Below are 18,648 nucleotides of genomic sequence, written 5' to 3'. Positions count from 1 at the left end.
ATGAACACAGGTGGAATAAGCTAGAGCTGCGATTTACTTCTATACTGCTTACTTCATCTATCATGCACACTTTGCATGCAGGGTTTTTTTTTCCCCAGCGCTTAAAGGTCTAAATGCTGGTCGCTCCAAGCCTTGAATGTGTAAATTCAGTGAGCGAGAACGTAAAGCACGCTAGCTGTATCCCCTCTGCGTCCCACTCAATCTTCTCAAGTAATGTAAATACAAGAGCGGTGCCTATGGCGGAGCAGTTCATCGTGCCAGCTTCACACAAGCTCATATTCAACATACTCAAGGAGTAATGGGTTCGGGATTTGCGTGAAATCCAATCGCGCTTGTGAGGAAGGCTCAGCTTCCAAAACGCTACTTGAGTATGTGTGAGCGGGGTTAGATTCAAACAAAATCAGCAGGTAGGGTACCCTCAGTTAGGCCATTAGCGGTTAACATCTTTGAGAGAGGGGACGAAACTCGCACCGAGGACAGTAGAGAGGCTTGTCGATAAATTAATGCCACCAGGATCGCTTTTGATACAGTTGTGCCAGAAAGAAGACTTAAAGGAACAACGTGCGGCTCTAACGATTGAGTGCTTTCACAGAGCTGCTTCTCTGATGGCACTCAGAAACGAAATTAGGTTTTGAAATGGTTTGGTCTGGCCTCCTTCATTTCCACAGCAGGGAAAAACGTACTTTGTAAACAGCACTGTTTCCGTGACGGACTCCTTTCGTACCCAATCTGAGGAAAGCTCGAAGCCCACTAACTACAAAGTTCAAGGTTAATGACCGGTGGTAATCAACCCCTGCACTGGGATCTGTACCTCCTCGTTATATCCGTCTGCATCGGATCTAACGGGAATCTTCCCCACACTGGGGATTTCCACTTCAGAGACCTGTGAGCTACTTTGGGCAGCAGACTCTGTTTCCTTAGCGTCCTGCGGTGGTGGTTCTGCCTGAACTGTAAGGGCTGTCTCTCCCGGTTGGGCCTTCCTTGGTTCTACCTCCTTGGGCTGTGGCCAAGAAGAAAAAGAAGAAAAAGAGTAAGAAAAATCTACGCAAAACACAGGAGAGCCAAAGGGGACCGAGTCGAATGTGGCATAGCTACAGAATTACGCAGAAATGGAAAGAGCAAAGGTCTGCCAAAGACGACGAGTACAAAGACCAGAGTGGGTCGCTTCAGGGGCCAGGGCTCAGCTCCTACCTCGCAGAGAGCCGCCTCAACGCCGTTCTTTTCATAGGCGTCGGCGGTGTTCGCAATGGCCTTGGCAGTCTGCTCCTTGGCAATCATGGCGTGTTCAGAGGACAGAGAGCGCACGCTCTGCTCGCAGACCAAAGACGGATCTGTCAGGACAGAGGTGCGGTATTAGCGAGCACGAGCTGCGAGACGACTTCTCCTCTCTCGTTCTAAAACGCTTTGCAGCTCATCCGCGCAGGACGAAACAGAAGTCTGAAGTGCAAATTCAGAGGCGGTATTACCTGGTCCTGACTCGGAAGAGAGGTCCTGCGATTCGGAAGCAGGCGAAGGCTCCATCTGAGGAATCTTGCAAGACTGTTCCTCCTCCCACTCCTCCGCCTCCTGCTCCAGTCGCCAGTTGTCCTCCTGGACATAGTGTCGCAGCTCCGGGGGTAAGGCTTCGACTTCCTTCTGAAACTGTCCAACCTCGGAGCCGTCACCCTCGTCTGGAAGGAATGCAGGATGGGCATAGAGCGAAACACGTAGTAGCAGGACACCACCATCAGAGACTAAACGAATAGGGAGTATTACAGACAGCCACAATCAAATTGGTTGAGGGGTAAATGGGAAAAAAACTCCCAACTTTCTACTAGCTTCATAATTGAAGACAATTCATAAGCAAAAGTGGAAAAATAAAGACAAATCTATGGAGTTATCTGAAACCAAACACAGTTTTGTTCCACCACCAGACGGCATTTATCAGAGAGAAATTCCAGAAACAGCGCCCGCTGCTGCCGCGGGTCAAAAACGCGTCCTTATTCAAGGGCTGCGACTGTACAGAGAACAGTATTTAAAGTGCCAATAGCTGGAAAATTCACAATTAAGCCGGAGACATCACATCTACATACAACGCCACATAGCACTTAAAGGCAGGGAACTGCAAGGGTGCCATAGCATGAGTGTCATGCTGGTACTTCTCAGCACTTCTTAGATTGGCTTTAGACAAGTCTTAAAACTGATCAAAAGCAAGTGGCGATTCTCTACACCAGATATTTCTTACGTGCCCATTGTAAAAGCAAAGCGTCTTTGAAAGACAACAAAAATTGTGCTAAATAGGAGGGGAAAAAAAATAAAAAATCACGGGTTCGTTTCAGAAACGGAACTGTCATAGGAAGACAGACAAAGAACAACCTCCAGATCCTCATCAGCCATATTTAGCAATGAACAGAATGACAGTTCTCCATTGTTTCATTCTATTTATTACATCAAAATGAACCACCCGTGAAATTATTAGGTTCTTCGACAGCTGTTTGCCATGTATAGTGCCACGTGCACAACAATTTCTCCACGTGACTATTTATACAGCGGCACCACAAACATACTTGCAAGTTTAAACCACCGTTAGCAAGAACCCATGCACTAGGAAAGGCTGTGTGAAAAGAGAGCCCCGGTTAGGTTCGGTTTAACGGTATCACTGAAAAACAAACCAACAGGTTGGAAAGCGTGATTAAAAAATTGGGAGAAATAAAGTAGGAGGCGTTTCAGATGCCCTTCTAAAAGACAGACTGTCAGATAAACTATATAAAGTCCACGTGAAAAGCGCCAGCGGTAGATGTGCGTTGAAAGTGGCGAATGGGGAGCTTGAACATTTGTATACGTTACTAAAACCTGAAGTACTGTGCCTAACCTCAGCACTCCGGTTCTTCCCTCGGTTTTCAACCCTACCAGGGATTTCGAAATGAATCCAGTATGGAGCAAACGACTTCACTTTGGGTGAAGTGGGGTGAAGTTTTTTACGTCGTCAAAAGACAACGGTGCCAAAGAGAAGCTGAGGAACGTAGCGATCACAGAGAGACAAGATAATACGCACACGTGGAATTAACCAGCAGTTTTGGCTCTGGTACCTGCAACGAGGCGGGACACCTTATCGCTTATGTACATCAGGCAGTAGGCACTGGCATTCTTCAAGCCTCCAAACGAATCTCTCTCCAATTCCTCCCACGATGATTCCGTCACTGAGATGTCATTGTATTTCAGCCAGCTTTTTCGAGGCTGGTCGTATATGTAGGCCCAGTAGTGACCAGCATTTGCTTGCCCTTCGTGTACCAAGACTGCGTGCAAACGATAGGGAACCTGCAAGTTCACGTGGACACGGTTTTCAGACGCGCTTTTAGTAAACGAATTTGCCTGACCCCCACGCAAAAACTGCAAATACGTTCACAGCCGTAGCCTGGTACGAGACTCTCGACTCACAGGGTGAACCTCCTACTAAGGGAAAGCTGACTTCTAAGGGGAATAGCAACAAGATTTTCACACAGAATCCTTTCTCTGCTTCATCATAACATTGGGATTTTTTTAAAAATACAGTAAAGCGGGATAACTGAAACTGACAGCTACCAGCAAAACCCAGTATCAGCGAGGTGGGTTTAGTATTTACCTAATGAAGCTGCGTTTCCTACCTGTTGGAGGAGAGGGTCGCAGTACATTTGTTCAATGGACAGGCTGATTCTGGTAATAGACTCCTTCAGATCTGCCAAGAACATCATGAAGGAGAGAAATACGTAAAAAAAAAAATTAAAAAAAAAAAAAAAATCGATGACTGCTCATCAGGCTACTCCGGCCCCTTTCACGTCAAACAGTTCGAAGCCGTGCAGCCATCATCAAATACACCAGGCTGAAGCCTGAGCACGGTCAGTTGTAGATCAGGAGGCATCCAGTCGAAGCAACAGAGGGGAAATCGGGCTGGCATTCAACAGAAAAACCACAACAAATATATTTGGGGCCAACCTTGCACATCTTGTTCAATCTCATTCCTCCATCGCTGCAGACACGCCCGAACAAGGTTCAGCTCTTCCGCGGAAACCACACGAGGAGCTGGACGTTCAGATGCTTCTGCAGGCGAACCCGAAGGCTGGAGCGGCGTACTCGACTGCTGCTGGGGTGAGGGATTTGCCAAGAAGAAAGCTGCATCATCAGTCCTGGTATCCTTCCTTTCTAGCACACTGTGAAGCAAAATCCAAGAGTAGCGGACAGGCCTTTCAACCTCTCATTTTTTTTGGTTTTTTTTTTTCTCTTTTTGGAAAAGAATGAGAAATAAAGCACCCAAAAATTGCTCCAGAGCCAGAGCGCGATTTCCCTTCCAGGATGGTACAAAATGCAAAGAGAACGAGTACATTGAAATGTACCTCTACCTTAAGAGACCAAATGAGAACGTTGGACGAATAAAAGCTAAAATTCTTGCAGAGCTCTGTAAGCACAGATCCACAATGAGCAATTCCAAAAATCCCTTCTCTTACTACGAAGAAACTCCTGTATTTACTCAGCTTAATTTAGAGTGTAAACCAGCCGTGCTGGCCGGGTTTGTAATAATCCAATATTGCAGTAATTTACTGGTTGATGAAGCAAAAAAAATTCACAGCCTAACCAAAAAGAGCACATAATTTAAGTCAGAATTGCCGCTTAGACAAGGAATATGGCAATGCTTTTGGGAAAGGAAAAAGACCAGACTAGGTGTGGTTTACACAAACCACGAGCAAAGAAGTGACTGGACTGACTCCTTGCACAGGCATTCACACGTTACTACATCACACTCACAGGCACCCAGATAAATAATCCACTTTTAGAATGCAAACCAGGAGCAAAGCTTTAGCTGAACAAGGCAAAACGTTCTCCCACGAATGATTTTTATTTCTGTTTACTAACCCAGTCGGCTCTGAAAGCACGTCCAAAATGTGGGGCTCGGCTTGGGACTGCAGGAGCGTCGTCTGAGAGCCCTGAGTGGAAGAAACAACTACAGCTGGCTTTGTGGCGATGAATTCGAGAACATACTGGAGCATGTCAGGCAGCGGAAAGCGGGCTGGGCCAGAGCCATATTTCATGTAGCTGCAGAAGAAAAAAAGCAAGATGTTGCATTAACGAAGGAACGCGAGCATTTGGTTAAACCCGAGGTGACGACAGAAGAGCAACAGGGAAGAAATAATGCCAAACTCTAAGCTGGAGGGGATCTCGCATATAAAAAATAATGCGGATTCTTTTTAATGCACTACTGGGCTTCCGCACCGAAACTTGCCAACACAGCTGACAGCGACAATAGCGCTATTTAAAGAATTTGTTCTTGTAGCAGCGTATTCGGTCGTATTCAGAAATCATCAGAGCCAGGAGTTTCTTTTTAAAAACATCACTTCCTCAAGCCACGCTTTTCAGAGCAAACCCAGTTCCATTTCCCCTTTCCCGACAAGTTTCTCTCCTATTGGAAAGCTGATTTAAGAGGAAGCATTCGCACCCTTCCACGGGGCACAAAAATAAAGCTAGTTGATGACCTACCTTTCCAGCTTCTGCTGCAGAATCCCCATTTTCTCCTTCAGCCTCTTCATTTCTTCTCTCTTCATCTGAATAAGCTCTTTGCTGCAGTAGAGGTACCTAAGCAGAGAAACACAGAGCCCTGCCACCTGAGATTTGTTGACTTCTAAACGTCCACCATCTTTCACGAATATTTTAGAATCCTTCCTTGCTCATCTGTACGACCTTTTAAAGTTCTTTAATTACAATAAAGCAACAGGTTTGAACGTACCGTACAAGAGAACAACTCACCTGTCCATATAAATAGTCTGGGGAAATTCCAGCTTGGTGTGAATTTTCTCTGGCTGTCCTAGCGACTGATTGAACTCAAATCGGGAGAGTTCAAAGGTCAGCACCGGTGGGAGTTTTGTAAACCAGCGCTGTAACAAAAGCAGAAATGCCCCCACAGGGACTTGTTTTAAGAGGACTGCTAAACAGTGCATTTTAGACCGATGCAAAATGATTTTAGACTGATCCTAAATCTCTGTTTGTCTTTAAACACTGATTCAGAACATGTTCTGTTTACAGAGTGCCTATAGTCAGAAAGAGCCAAATTTTACAAGATTAAAATTTCTGCCTCCATTTTACATTTTTACCGTGAAAAAGCCTCCTAATGGCTTTCAGAAAGTTACTTTTCATGGCCTGAGGCGTCCAGCTTGATGGATTATTAACGGGTCCAGCACTGAATTTTACAAAAACAGCAGACACTACACCAACTCTAGATGTCAGCTAAGAGCCTCCAAGAGAGTTCCTTTCCAGCGTAGATCACGTGCAACGACGGAGAGCGAAACAAAGTCCTTAAGCAGCGCCCCCGCTTCCTTACCCTCTCTCAGGCTATTTACAAACTATCCCATCTAGGAGATTCAGAGAAGAAATCTGCTTTCTGTATGTTTCACATGCTGTTTCAACAAGCTATGTGGACAGGCAAATTCTCGGTTGAATTTACACTTCCTCTCTCTCTCCTGGGTTCACAAATACTTCTGGCATCCAAGGCCAGGACTTCCCTTCACCTACCTTAGCATGGCACCACCCAAACAACGCTCCCTTGCTGGACTCGGGATGAGCGCGCTAAGCTCCGTTTTCCTTTGCAGGATTCACATCAGAAGTCCTGCCACCCCACGCCAAAGTGCAACAGCACGCTTTTAGATCTACAATAGCTCCAACGAAGGCGACTTGGGTTTTATTATTTAAAAAAAAAAAAACTTTGGAAGGAAACAGCCAAGTAGCAGAGCTTTTGGAGAAGCCGCCCAATCTTCAGACTGCGAGAACATAAAGACAGAGGAGGAACGATTTTACACACCTATTATCTAGGAAAAAGGTAAGTTCTCGTTAATCCCACTGACGCTTCGAGCTTCAGTACACTCGCCTACGTTCTCACAAGACAAAACGCACCTTGTTCTCTACGTCCCCTATCCTGCAGTCCTCTAGCCACAACATCCTAGGAAGTGAAATTATGATGCACAGTTTTTTCCAGTCAGTTTTCTTAGAAATAAAGCCAGAGCCTTTTCCTTCTATCTCTACAAAGAATGATTTAAACATCTCCACGACTGGTCTGATTTCCCTTATTTTCCGGAAAAGGATTTGGAGGAACTGGAAAGCTTGGATTGAAAAGAACCTGCCCTGTTAGCTCCCTACGGCCCTTTGTTTCACCTGCATCTGCTGTAAATGCATCTGAGGAGCTTCAGGCAGGAACCAGCAAAACCAGAATCAAACATTTGAGTCCAGCGTCGGACAGGGCTTGCCTGCCTGAGACTTTCTCACATTTTTCAGATGACCTCATAGAACAGAATTACCCTTCCCTGCCCCCTTGACGCCCAACACCTTTGCAAATTTCTTAATGTGCCTTCCCAGTCTTTCTCTAAGCTAACCGCTCAGCTGCACTTACACATGTAGGATGCTGAACGTAATTAATGGTACACCTTCACTTTCTAGTTTGCCGCAACTAAGTATTTTATGATTGGTTTGTGATTCGTGAGATTTAAAAAAAAAAAAAAAAAGAAAAGAACAAAAAAACAAACCAGCACGGTCAGAAGATAAGAGTGAAAATGAGAAGGAAAAAAACACACACTGTAATAGGGAGAAAGATACAAATTCCAAATGGCATACCATAGAGTTAAGCACTGTACTTTTACCCTCCGAAAATATGGAGGCAGTGGTTCTCCCCCTACTCAGGTACAGGTAGGCTTCAACAGAAAGAGAGAGACTTTATCACACTCGCATCAGAAGCATCTTTACCTTTTTAATTTACAACAAACTCCTCGAACTGGTTATAGAGGACAACACATCTTTACAAATAAGCAAACACTTAGCGTCTCACCACGCAGCACTCACACGCGTTTATGTGAGATTCCAGGTATCCAGAAAACATTTTGCATTCAATTCTTGGGGAACATTTATGACTGCCGTTTAAAGTCCACAGCGTATAGCCAGACACCCCTGCGCTACATGTGTTGCATTTATTTTCTGCAGCGGGCAAGCAAAAGCTCAAGAAAAAAAAACCGTAAAACTAACCTCCTGTCCGTACTTCACTGACTGAGATGCTGTCGCCTCATCCATCTCTCCCTCCACCATGGCTCCTTCCAAGCACTCGTTCAAGTTTCGATAACCATTTACCTGAAGGGGATACTGACCAAAGGTTTCGATCTTGGAAAAAGTATTGCCTGGATGATGGAAACGATACAAAACCCGTGAACTAACTCAAGAGAACAAAAAACTCTGGTTAACTTAAGAGTTTGCTGTCGGCACCAGTCAAAGGCGCTACTTGCACGAAACAAACTGCATTTAGCTGTAAACTCGTCTGCCAGGGCGAGCCTCCTTATAAACTAGTGCTTTTGATACGTTAGCGAGCAGTTAACGATTTCAGAAGACAGACTTTATAAATGTCACAGACAATTTTATCAAGATGACTATTTGCAAGTTGAAAGAACTAGGCAGTTTCATCAGGAATGTGCAACGAAAGCCTGTGTCATGGCTGCTATAAAATCAAAACACTCGAAGGAGTTAAACCCTTAACTTACCCTCATGGACACCCTCGGTCAAGAAAGTCCCGTAGAAAAGCTGTACCATTGGGTTTTCGGATTTGTCCCCGGGGCTCCTGTTTCAGAAAGGAAAAGCATGTGTACATTTGCAGCTCTAGGCTGCAAAAAAGCCCCAAGTCATAACCTAAGCCTTTGCTTGGAATCTTCCTACAGCCAAAAGCATTCTATCCAAGCACAAAATACAGAGGAAGCTTCTCATCCGTTTCTGTACTCAAAAGCATATTATAAACACTTAGACTGGCAAGGGAAAAAAACCAAAACCAACCAACCAACTTTTAAAAGTTAAGGCACTACCTTTGGAAACGCAGTTGCAAAAACCCAGACATTTCACCTACACCGGTTCTGCTGAGTTCCCCTAAAAGGCTTATTTACTCTGCAGGCCACATTGGCATTGAATAAAGTCCTGCGCTTACGTACAGGAAACGTAGATACAACAACACTTTGTATTTCAAGCTTAAGGAGCATCATCCTCAGTAAACAAAGAACCCTCTCTCTTTTACTCAAAATCATCGTGCAAAGCCCCCGCCTCGTTTATTAAGGCGTCGCACTGAAAATCTGTTTCTCCTCAGCATCGGGTCAAACTCCTAAGATCACAAAAAACTCACTTGATGTTCACAGCAAGCTGGAATGCATCCTCCAGCCAGTCCAGCAGTTTGTGTGTAAATTCACTCACGTCTTGCTAGAAGAGAGGCAAAAGTCGAGAGTCAAACGTAACACCGACCGACAAGCGTTTGTTTTCACGGCCTGTTGGTTTCACAAACCTACTGGAATACAACCCGACTGGTGCTGCTGTACCTACCCAGCTGAAAGAAGTGTGATACGGAAGTGCTGTGCTGATTTAGACCGATAATGAACGCTCTGCTCATCTGCAAACTAGATCAGAGGAAATTATTGCGATCGCTACCCAAGGACCCAGATGGCACTGGGTAGAGCGCTGTGACGCTGGCTGCTTAATTAGCAAGCGCGTACATTTTGCCTAAATGACACAGGGACAGCTGCTTGTCAGTTGACAAACACGGGAAGAGGCCTCTGAAAGCAATAGCAGGATGAAGCGAATCAGATTGCCGTGGCTGCGAGTGCCGTTTTGAAGAAAGCAAAAGGCTTTTTAACACGGTTTTACCTGCTGTTCTTCAGCTGATCTAAACGCATCCCTCAAGAGTTCCACCGCTGCAGAAGGATCTACAAACTTACGACGTGTCCCCAGCATTAACGCAAACAGACACTGAAGCTCTTGCATGAACGCAACATTTCTTTTTCCCTGCATTGCAAAAAGAAGAAAAGCCAAACCCTTCCTGAAACTCAGAAAAGCCAAACCCTTCCTGCAACTCAGAAAAGCAGCGTCTTAAAACAAAGTGCCACAGAACACCTTAAAAGGTGTGCTAACAACCAAGGGAAGAGGCGACATTAAAAAGGACAAAAGCAGAACAAGGCGCAGCATTGTTTCTTGGCAGCAATCTGCTCTCCCAGTGGATGCACGGGAGGAAAAATTTAACCGAAACAAAACCTTTGGAGAGAAGAGTGCCAGAAGTAATAGCTGCTAAAACAGAAGGCAAAAGCCAGTGGATTTGTGAATTTATTCTGCCTGCATTTGAGGTATTTTAGGGTATCGAGAGCATACGTGCAAGTAAGGCAAAGTCTTTTTAAGTGGCGGTGGCCATGAGCTAGAGTGATTTAAGAAGCGAAGGACAATTCTGTGTAAGCCTTTTTCTCTATGTATTTTCTAAGCGCCTTCTCCTGACAGCTCTCAGGAGGTACCGGGGCTAGAGAAGGACCTTCAGACCGACTGGAATACCAGTTCCTCTGTGCTCTGTGCTAACAAACGAACAATCCGGAGCTACCATGGAAGCCTAACGGGACAAATTTCTCCCTGCACCACAGTTAGAAGCTCTAGAGGAAAGCTTTACGAGAACCATCTGATTTTTTTCTACAGCGATTCCGTCTTTGAAAAGTATTTCCCAAATTTGCCTTGCGCATAGCTGGACAATTTGAAAGCCATTAACGTAGGCGTGGGAATCTCAGATGGCCCCAAATTACACCCACCTAGAGAAAGAGCAGAGCAGTACACCACAACAGAGGGAAACTTCACAGCGTTACTCAACGAAAACTTACAGTGCGACTACGACAACTTTCCAGCACGTTTTGCGGGAGGGAGTACCCAAGGACCAGCCTCCGAAATTCTGGCAACTGGAACAGAGACTGAAAGGAGAGGTAAAGACCAGTCAGCATCCGCGAGGATTTGACTCGCCGCAACTCGATGCCCCGTTGCCACTCTTGTAGTCGACAGCTTTTCTGTTAACTTGGCATTCTTCCATGGCCTTACATTACCAAATAAACACTTATGAAGCGAGCAGCCTACGTGCCGGAGCAGCACATTCGTACCCGCCAAAGAACAAAAATCTCATCCTGCCGTTTCTAGGAGATACACATACAAAAAAAAAAAAAAAAAAATCGTGTCTTAGGAAAGCGTATTCTATTCTGCATAGACAAGCTTAGAAAAAGCATCCAGGAACCAGCCACAGTGAGAAAGGAGCCATTTGAAGCTTTCTTGCTTCCTCTCAAAGCTGGAGACGTGATTAACGTCTATCTGCTGATGTGAAATGGTGAGAAGAGACAAATCTGCTGAGTTCCATTTATTGTTGTCTCTTCTGGTTTAGGTTATCACTAATAATATATGCCACCTAGTCGCTTATTCATTCCAGCATCTATGCCAGTGTATTCCATTAACTGGCATATGATACCCCACGTATCACAGAGCCAGCAATAACTGCAGTAAAATTAAATTATCAGTTCGCTTTGCCAGTCAAGCTTCTGTCATTCAGTAAGCATTTGGACATCACTGCACCAAAAAAAGCCTGCATACGTACACGCAGATTATATGTATCTGGATCTATTTTTACGCAAAGCCCATTTAACTGCTCTTTTGGCTCTTGCTGTGCACGCCCAGAATAAATCCCAATCCTATCAAACAAAAGCAGAACTCTCATTTGAGCATGGTCACGTTCGCTCATCTGCACAGGATGACCACAGAGTTGCTGCACATTTAATTCTACCTGATAAACGTTTTGACTCTGAGACCACAGCGACTCCAGAAGAACTTTTCTGTCAGATTACCTGGATGACGGCGCTAAACCAACATGTATTTCCAATATTTTTCATTCCAACAGGCCAGTCGCCCACTCTTCTCCACTCATTCTGCTTGGGGTTTTCTCCCCAGACTTCACAGCGTTTCCTTTTGGGGCGATTTTTGTTTTCAGCAGAATGCCCTTCCTGCGGCCTGTCACAAAAGATGCACACTGTGCTGTAAAACACCGTCTTCACTAGGGGAATTGTACTCCCCTCTAGTCACAAGTGGGATGCTGCAGCCGCAACATCTGACTCCAGAAAAGCTTCAGCCCTCGCATGAGGGGGATGGAAAACACGACCGCAAGACAATTTGCAACGATGGAGGAAGGTAGTAAGATATGCATGTTTTTTCCTGTGAACTAGCTGCTCGCAAAAATTGGTGTCCTTAGTCGTTATTGGAGGCAAATCCAACCCATAGTAAAGAAGGAGTAAAGGTCAGCCACCCAGAAGGCAATAACGACCCAACCACCTTCTAAAAGCAGTAGGACTAACACCTGGGAGGTGATTTACGTTTGGTTTGCTTACTGGCTTAAGAATCCACTTACAACACCTGGGAAAACCAAATCCAATTTGCGGCCCCACTGACCTTTCAGCGGCATCTCTTTCCGCAGCCTGAGCTTTTGGCGATTCCAGCGGTCTGAAGGCATCGGCTGCGCAGAGGTTGTCTCTGTTGTTAGGGGTAAGGGCAGCAGTAACATCTAGAAGCGGAGGCAGCACTCAGGTCAGTTTTCCACCAGGAACGGGCAAACGTTTTCTTTGAAAGGAACTTCTAGAAAACGTTACACCTCACAAATGTGATTTTTTTTTTCACGAGCATAATTTTCTAGCTAAAGTTTTAAATGCAAATCCTTGTAGTCTGGGTCGTGCTAGGGAATAAAAAGCCACTGAGTGGGCTGGATGAGGAGAACAGGACAGACCACGTGGCTGCTTACAGGCCAGAATTCCTTACAGCCAAATCCAGAGCTCGAGGGAACATTTCAAACCTCTCGCAATAATGACACGGGAACGTAGGCTGCTGCTTATATTTGCTGTGCCTTAACATCTGTGTTGACAACCGACACTGGTTCAAGAAATAAAGGATTTCAATAAAACCAGCACAATCACACAGAAGCGCCTTCCTTTGCTCACATCAGGATGCTCAGCTACGAGTTGTTGCACATACTAGCTACGTAGGAAAGAGGGAGAAAGGAAAATAAGTAGCTCTGGGAGAGATGGAAGCCTTGTGCTGAGGAACAAAGGGCAGCCATGCTGTTCCGGGCGTTGCTTCAAAGCTCCCAGCGCAGATTTTTGGCATCGTGAACCTGTCCGGTGATAATACTGCTTGGGAAAGCTCCAGTTAATACATCTGTCATTAGCAACAAGGTTTAAAGAAACTCTTCTCAACTACCTCAGACTACAATTATGCTTTTTCACATCTACATGTGTACCAAACCGACGGCCTGCTTTTGCCAATCCCGGTAACGTTTCTAAAAACGTTCTGCACGTAGTCAAAATTGCTAGCTCGAGTAACGCTTTAAATTTTCATGAAAATACGACATGAAACACTCGATTTGCCTGCTCTGCCAGCGGATGCTGTAGAAAGAAACGGGCACCTCGACAGGGATTCAGTTCTCTATTCTGCTTGCTCTGCTTTAGGAGCCTTCCGGGTTTTCTGGGTGAGCCAAGACCAACTGTTTATAACCACGATAGCTTTGTGACTACGATGCGTCACCTACAAATGCTGTTAAAACACTATCAAGTCACCTTCCTTTTGGATGCAGCTCTCCTTCACCAGGAAGGTTTAATTCCCCAAACCGTCCCGTGGTGAGTACTGGCAATGCGAGATCCGCGCCAGGCCAGGAGCTGGGGGGATTCACCGGCAGAAGCAGGGAGGACTGATAATTCCCCTTTTTGGCGGGGGCCGAAACACGTGAAACCCAAAGGGTGAGCACGGACGAATGACTTACTTTGTGGGAGCTGTTTGCCCACAGCGCTCCCTTCCCAAGTGGATGGCTCTGCAGCAGACGCGTCCTGAGCCGGCTCCTGAGCGTGCTCCTCCGTCAGGAAGGTGACTGCTTCCATTAGGTCTCCATTAGCAGCCTAGTGGAATGACAGGGGGGAAAAAAATTAAAAAATCCATAGCGGCAGGGTTGCTTCATCTACATTCGCGTGCCATTTAATGCATCTGTGGTAGAGACAGGCACACCGCCACCAACTTTGCCTTCCCTGGCCACGGGAGAGAGCTATCTGTCAGTGACAAGCAGTAGTACAAAAATGAAAATAACGAAGGCTAGAATTTCTCTGTTGGAAAGCACTTTGGCTTTATTACTAGGACAGTATGGACTCCATTAACTAATTTCATTTCCTTCACAAGAGATTCGAGTGGTCGCAGAAGGCCCGAAGCGCGACAGGGTACTTTTTGCCACCGGGAGAGACTCACAGGAATCAAGCTCTCTCTGGATTTCAAGACGTTTGTCTCTTACTGAGCTAGGGCTTTCTTCAGACCATCACTACAGGCTACACCCCTTTAAATTTATTCTGATGTTTTCTGGACATTATTTCTTGATTAAATGTTTAAGAATTTCCTTAAGTGACCCTCTTTGTATATTTTCAGCACAGCCCGCATCCTGCTGCTGCGTCGCACGAAGATGCATGGTGTCTGACGATTCCAGACCGTGGCCAGTTTCATGCTACAATTTATAAATACCGAAACGTGCTACAAGAAGGAATCTTTCCCGGTAAACGTTGCTTCCTCAAGCACCTGAGATTCCCGCGTCCTCTCACTTTGGAGCAATGACGACTGTTCTGGTGATGGACAAGAACGACCACCAGCCACAAAGCTGGCGATGTTATCACAGCCGTCCAGAACTGCTGAAGCAGTTTATGTAGAGAAGAACCTGCTCCGACCTGCTAAGTTTGCGTTTACCATAAAGCATGGGTAACAGTCCTGTAGGAGCGAAACTTCCAGGTGACATTTACGACGTTTTAGCATGGCACAGATTTTAAGGTCTAATGTTAAGAAAAACGAAGCGTGATGGTTTTGCTTCAGACGTGGATGAATACCTATGAACCCCAGAACCGCACGCTCCCTGCTGACACCAACAACCGCTGGCCTGGCGTACCCGTGTGCCTCACGGGTACACCCGAAAGAAGCACAAGCGAGGGGTAGAAAAGCAGTGGAGGGTTTACCCTTCTCATCTCCTACAGGAACCAAATTATTCCATGCAGCACAGGCTGTATCGCTTTCGCAGGCCACGCGCTGACTATTTTAGTGAGGACCAGCTCATTATCAGCCCACGGATGTGCCGGCGAACATCCAACCCGTGCGTTATGTTTTGCGAGAGCCTGAACTTGCCTGACTTTTGGGACAAATTCAGAGGCCTCCTTTCCACAAAACAACGACAACAGGCACAAACCTTTAGAGCTGCGTGAAGGAAAGCCGAATCTTGAATTCCCGTGATCTCTTTCAGCTGGTTTAAAAGCATCTGGCAATCCTACGTGCAAGAAACAAAGAAAGCTCACGTGAAAAGGTGACATGGACAGACATCAAGCTGTTTCCGCAAGGCTTGCCGAGGGCTCACCGGAGTATTGCTTCTTTCTTTCCTTTTCACTGATGGATTGACACAAAAATCCAGTTGCGCTTTAATACCGACATCAGCTCAAACATGGTACTTGATTTTCCCCTCCCCCGCAAGCATGCAGACTAACGTGCAACCCGTCCTATCCTCACGAGCACGTCAGCAGGCCCGAGAGGAAACGCTATCCCTGCCGTGGGATGCACCGCACCTGCGATCGGTGGGAACGGGCACCCCCCCTCCTGCAGCCAGCGGCGGCATGTGCAGCGGGACATATAAGGAGACCGCATGTTCTCGGGGGATCGGCGAGGGGCTATTTTAAGTCTGGCCGCACATGCCATTTGCACGCGTCATTTCTCGCTGACAAGGAGGTGACAGATTAAGGGCCTGAGAGGCTGCTATCGCCTCTCCTTCCCCCATCGCTTAAAAAGAAATAAAAATACAGAATGACAGAAGTTTTCTTTAACAGACTGATCAAATCTTTGCCATCTCAGCTTACCGCCGGAGCGGTCGCTGTGCTTGCCAGGCCACGAGTAACTTCAGTCAAGCGGCTATCAGGAGAGGCAGCTCTCTACAAAGAGCCCCCTCCCGCAGTGAGCCCCAATGCCGGGGGGGTCCCACCACCCCCCCTTCGTAGCCACAGTTCAGCTGCTGCCGCCAACGGCTCGGTCCGGGTGAAATCTGACGCCACGAGATACAGCTCGGTAGCACCGGCATCGCACATACTATGGGAAGGATGTTACAATGGGAAAAACAGCCAGGACTGGATCGCGTAGGCCTGATTTATAAAGGCTACCTGGGATCCTGCTGTCAGCACAGTCCAGCGAATCCCAGCTTCTCAGGAGCACACGTTTAATTACTCCTAACCGGCAACGTTGCAAACGAATACGTTCACGTTTCTACTTACTCTCACCAGTGGGAAAAATTTAAGGTGCTTTTGTGCCACTGGCGCACAAGATCCACCCAGTGAGCAGTAAGTCAATTACTTTTTTGAGCCATCCATCCGCACCGCTGATGGATGCTACTCCACACACAAATACCGTAAAGAAAGCTCGCATCCGTATCCGTGGTTAAAACAGAAACAAAAAAAACCCTATACTGTTTTTCGAAGGGAATTCCCCTGACGAGTTATTCATGACATTCCCACCTAAAATACTACTTTTGCTCAACTTTTACAAGAAAAAGCACGCGCGTGCACCCCTCCCAACCCATCCCGCAGACTCTTTTAGTCCAGAGAAAAGCTGAGAGGCGCTGGAAAGCCTCACACCCAGCCGGCAGCATGACGAGGAGCTGCATGGTAAGGAGCCAAGGGTACAAGCCTCAGGACGGGCATACTTTCACAAAGGCAAACCACTTATATCATGTTGCTAATTTTGCTACCTTAGCGAGGAGCGTGCTTGTCGGCTAACCCCACCTAACGCTGCAGGGCGCCTTTTTCCGTTGGAGGAAAAAAACCAACCCCAAAACCCCACGCTAATAAACTGCATTACACCAATGAAATCCGAGGCAGGACAGGGCACGATTTTCAGGGGGTTTTCTGCCTCACCAAAAGGAGGATTTAACAACGGCTGCTGCAACCATAAAAGCTAATTACTGATCCGCCGCTCTAAGCTACCGCTTAATATTCTAATGATTTCCAGCACAATTTTATTCAGCCTTTGAGAAGAAAAGTTTGCATTAACAGTGGAGAGCTTATCCCATACAACAAGTTTCGAGAGGCTTGCAGCTGACTGGCAGCCCACAAAAACCACTGGGAACCGCACTCTGCACAACAAATTTGTTAAGTTTTTGAGGAGTGCACGTGGTTTTGTTGCTGTAACTAGTCTGGGCGATTGCTTTTTGAGGTTACGCCCCGCGGTGCTTTAAAACAAGCTCCAGAGCTGGTAATTAACACCAGCGTGCTGCCGCTATTAGTACATACCGCACTTGAACAACCAAACCAAAGTCCTACCTGCCAGAAAAGTAACGACCCAAACCACGACGCTATTAGCGTTAAATTACATGCAACAGGAGACGCGTACAACACCAGTAGACTCAGAGGAAGGAGAGTACTGGAAATGGAAATTATGCTATCGGCCAGCGAGCGATGAAACTGAAAGGCTTTGCTGTTTTCCTCGCTCTAATGTGACTCGCTGTGCTCAGAAGTAGTTTGTTTTGATGCGAAACTGCAAGCGGGGAAAGGTGGAAGCACGGTGCGGGAGTTCAAGGGGGTTCCAGAAATAACAGCGCACAAGGAGGAGGAAGGTGGCGGTGTGGAAGAGGGACGCAGAGCCACGGCATTCAGCCTCTGTACCTCAGCCGTGCTTTTTAACACGGCAGGAAAATGGACATGAAGAGGGCTAGAAACCCGCAGGCGGCAGCAGGAACAATGCCCGCATTCCTGACCGAGGCTTTTACGAACCAATATCCATCAGGGGAAGAAGCAGCGGCTCCATCAGCTCCATCAAGTGCCCCTGCGCACGGGGCACTGTCACGACACCGTCCCTGTACGCACACAGTTTCTAAATGCACAGCGAAAGGGCTGACACCGTCTTCCCACTCGTGGCTTTAATGCTGGCCTCTCAGAAGCGTTTCTCTTGCATCCCAAGAGCACAGAGACGCTGGAGAGAAGCACAGAGGCCCATGTAAATTCGGGACAGGCCGGGCTGCAGTCTCCTGTACACGGGTACCGACCTCGTGAGCAGAGAGCACTGCGGATGAGCAGCCAGCCATCCGTCTTGTCACCGTCCAGGTCCTTTCAGAGACAAATTATGCAGAGCCCTGAGGTGTAAGCGCAACACTTTTTGTTAAGGGGTACAGGAAGATGCTGGTTCGGTGACAGGGAAGGGAGAAAACTAACTCCTGCTCTTTGCAGAGGAGGGAGCCGCTGCGAGGAGAGCACCCCGAGTCACCCACGTCCTATCAGCTGAGGTCCGAAAGGCAAACAACGCACAAAGTCCGGCAAGCACCTAAAGAAACGGCAAAGGCGAAAACCCAACACCTGCTGCCAGACGGGAACCGGGACAGGCACGGCGAGGCGCTTGCCCGCGGGAAGCGCTGGGAGCCCACACCGAGGGGGGCGCCGGGCCGGACACACACACACACACACAACACCCCTTCTCGCAGGGCCGCGGGCCTGAGGAGAAGCGGGGCCGCCAAGGCCTGAGGTGCCAAGGCGGGAGGGCCGGGCCGGGCCGGGCCGGGCCGGGCCGGGGTCAGCCCCGGCGGGCGGGGGCGCAGCCTAGCCTCCCCTCCCCGCACATACACGAACACACGTATACGTACGCACACACCCCCAAACACACCCCCGGTCTCACCGCACCACCACCGCCACCACCACCGCCGCCGCCGCCGCCCGGGGCCTGCAGCTCGGCCGTCATGCCGGCCGCCAGTGGGGAGCGGGGCCGCGCCGCCCACCGCGCATGCGCCCCCCGCGCCGGTTCCGGCCCCGC

At 47.5% G+C, this 18,648-nt stretch overlaps 1 protein-coding gene across 13 annotated transcripts in view; it reads right to left on the bottom strand.

Moving 5' to 3' along the window:
- Positions 1 to 18,648, bottom strand: part of USP28 (ubiquitin specific peptidase 28) — a 30,511-nt gene that overhangs the window by 6,241 nt on the left and 5,622 nt on the right. For 3 of the 13 annotated variants that reach the window (XM_054803399.1, XM_054803401.1, XM_054803402.1), the window contains 18 exons: positions 15,059 to 15,136; positions 13,610 to 13,742; positions 12,250 to 12,361; positions 11,652 to 11,814; positions 10,650 to 10,736; positions 9,661 to 9,798; positions 9,146 to 9,219; positions 8,520 to 8,596; positions 8,014 to 8,162; positions 5,755 to 5,882; positions 5,488 to 5,583; positions 4,867 to 5,046; positions 3,952 to 4,166; positions 3,624 to 3,694; positions 3,069 to 3,297; positions 1,467 to 1,670; positions 1,192 to 1,331; positions 812 to 1,000 (listed from right to left, as the gene is read on the bottom strand). In XM_054803399.1, coding sequence (XP_054659374.1) covers positions 812 to 1,000; positions 1,192 to 1,331; positions 1,467 to 1,670; positions 3,069 to 3,297; positions 3,624 to 3,694; positions 3,952 to 4,166; positions 4,867 to 5,046; positions 5,488 to 5,583; positions 5,755 to 5,882; positions 8,014 to 8,162; positions 8,520 to 8,596; positions 9,146 to 9,219; positions 9,661 to 9,798; positions 10,650 to 10,736; positions 11,652 to 11,814; positions 12,250 to 12,361; positions 13,610 to 13,742; positions 15,059 to 15,127 — 2,454 coding nt within the window. In that variant the 5' untranslated portion in view covers positions 15,128 to 15,136. The other 10 variants (XM_054803406.1, XM_054803407.1, XM_054803398.1 and 7 more) reach the window with 9 other exon arrangements.

Source organism: Grus americana, chromosome 24 (genome assembly GCF_028858705.1).
Source record: "Grus americana isolate bGruAme1 chromosome 24, bGruAme1.mat, whole genome shotgun sequence".
Lineage (NCBI taxonomy): Eukaryota > Metazoa > Chordata > Aves > Gruiformes > Gruidae > Grus > Grus americana.
Note: the sequence above shows the minus strand (reverse complement) of the source record. Positions and strands in the feature narration are given on the sequence as shown.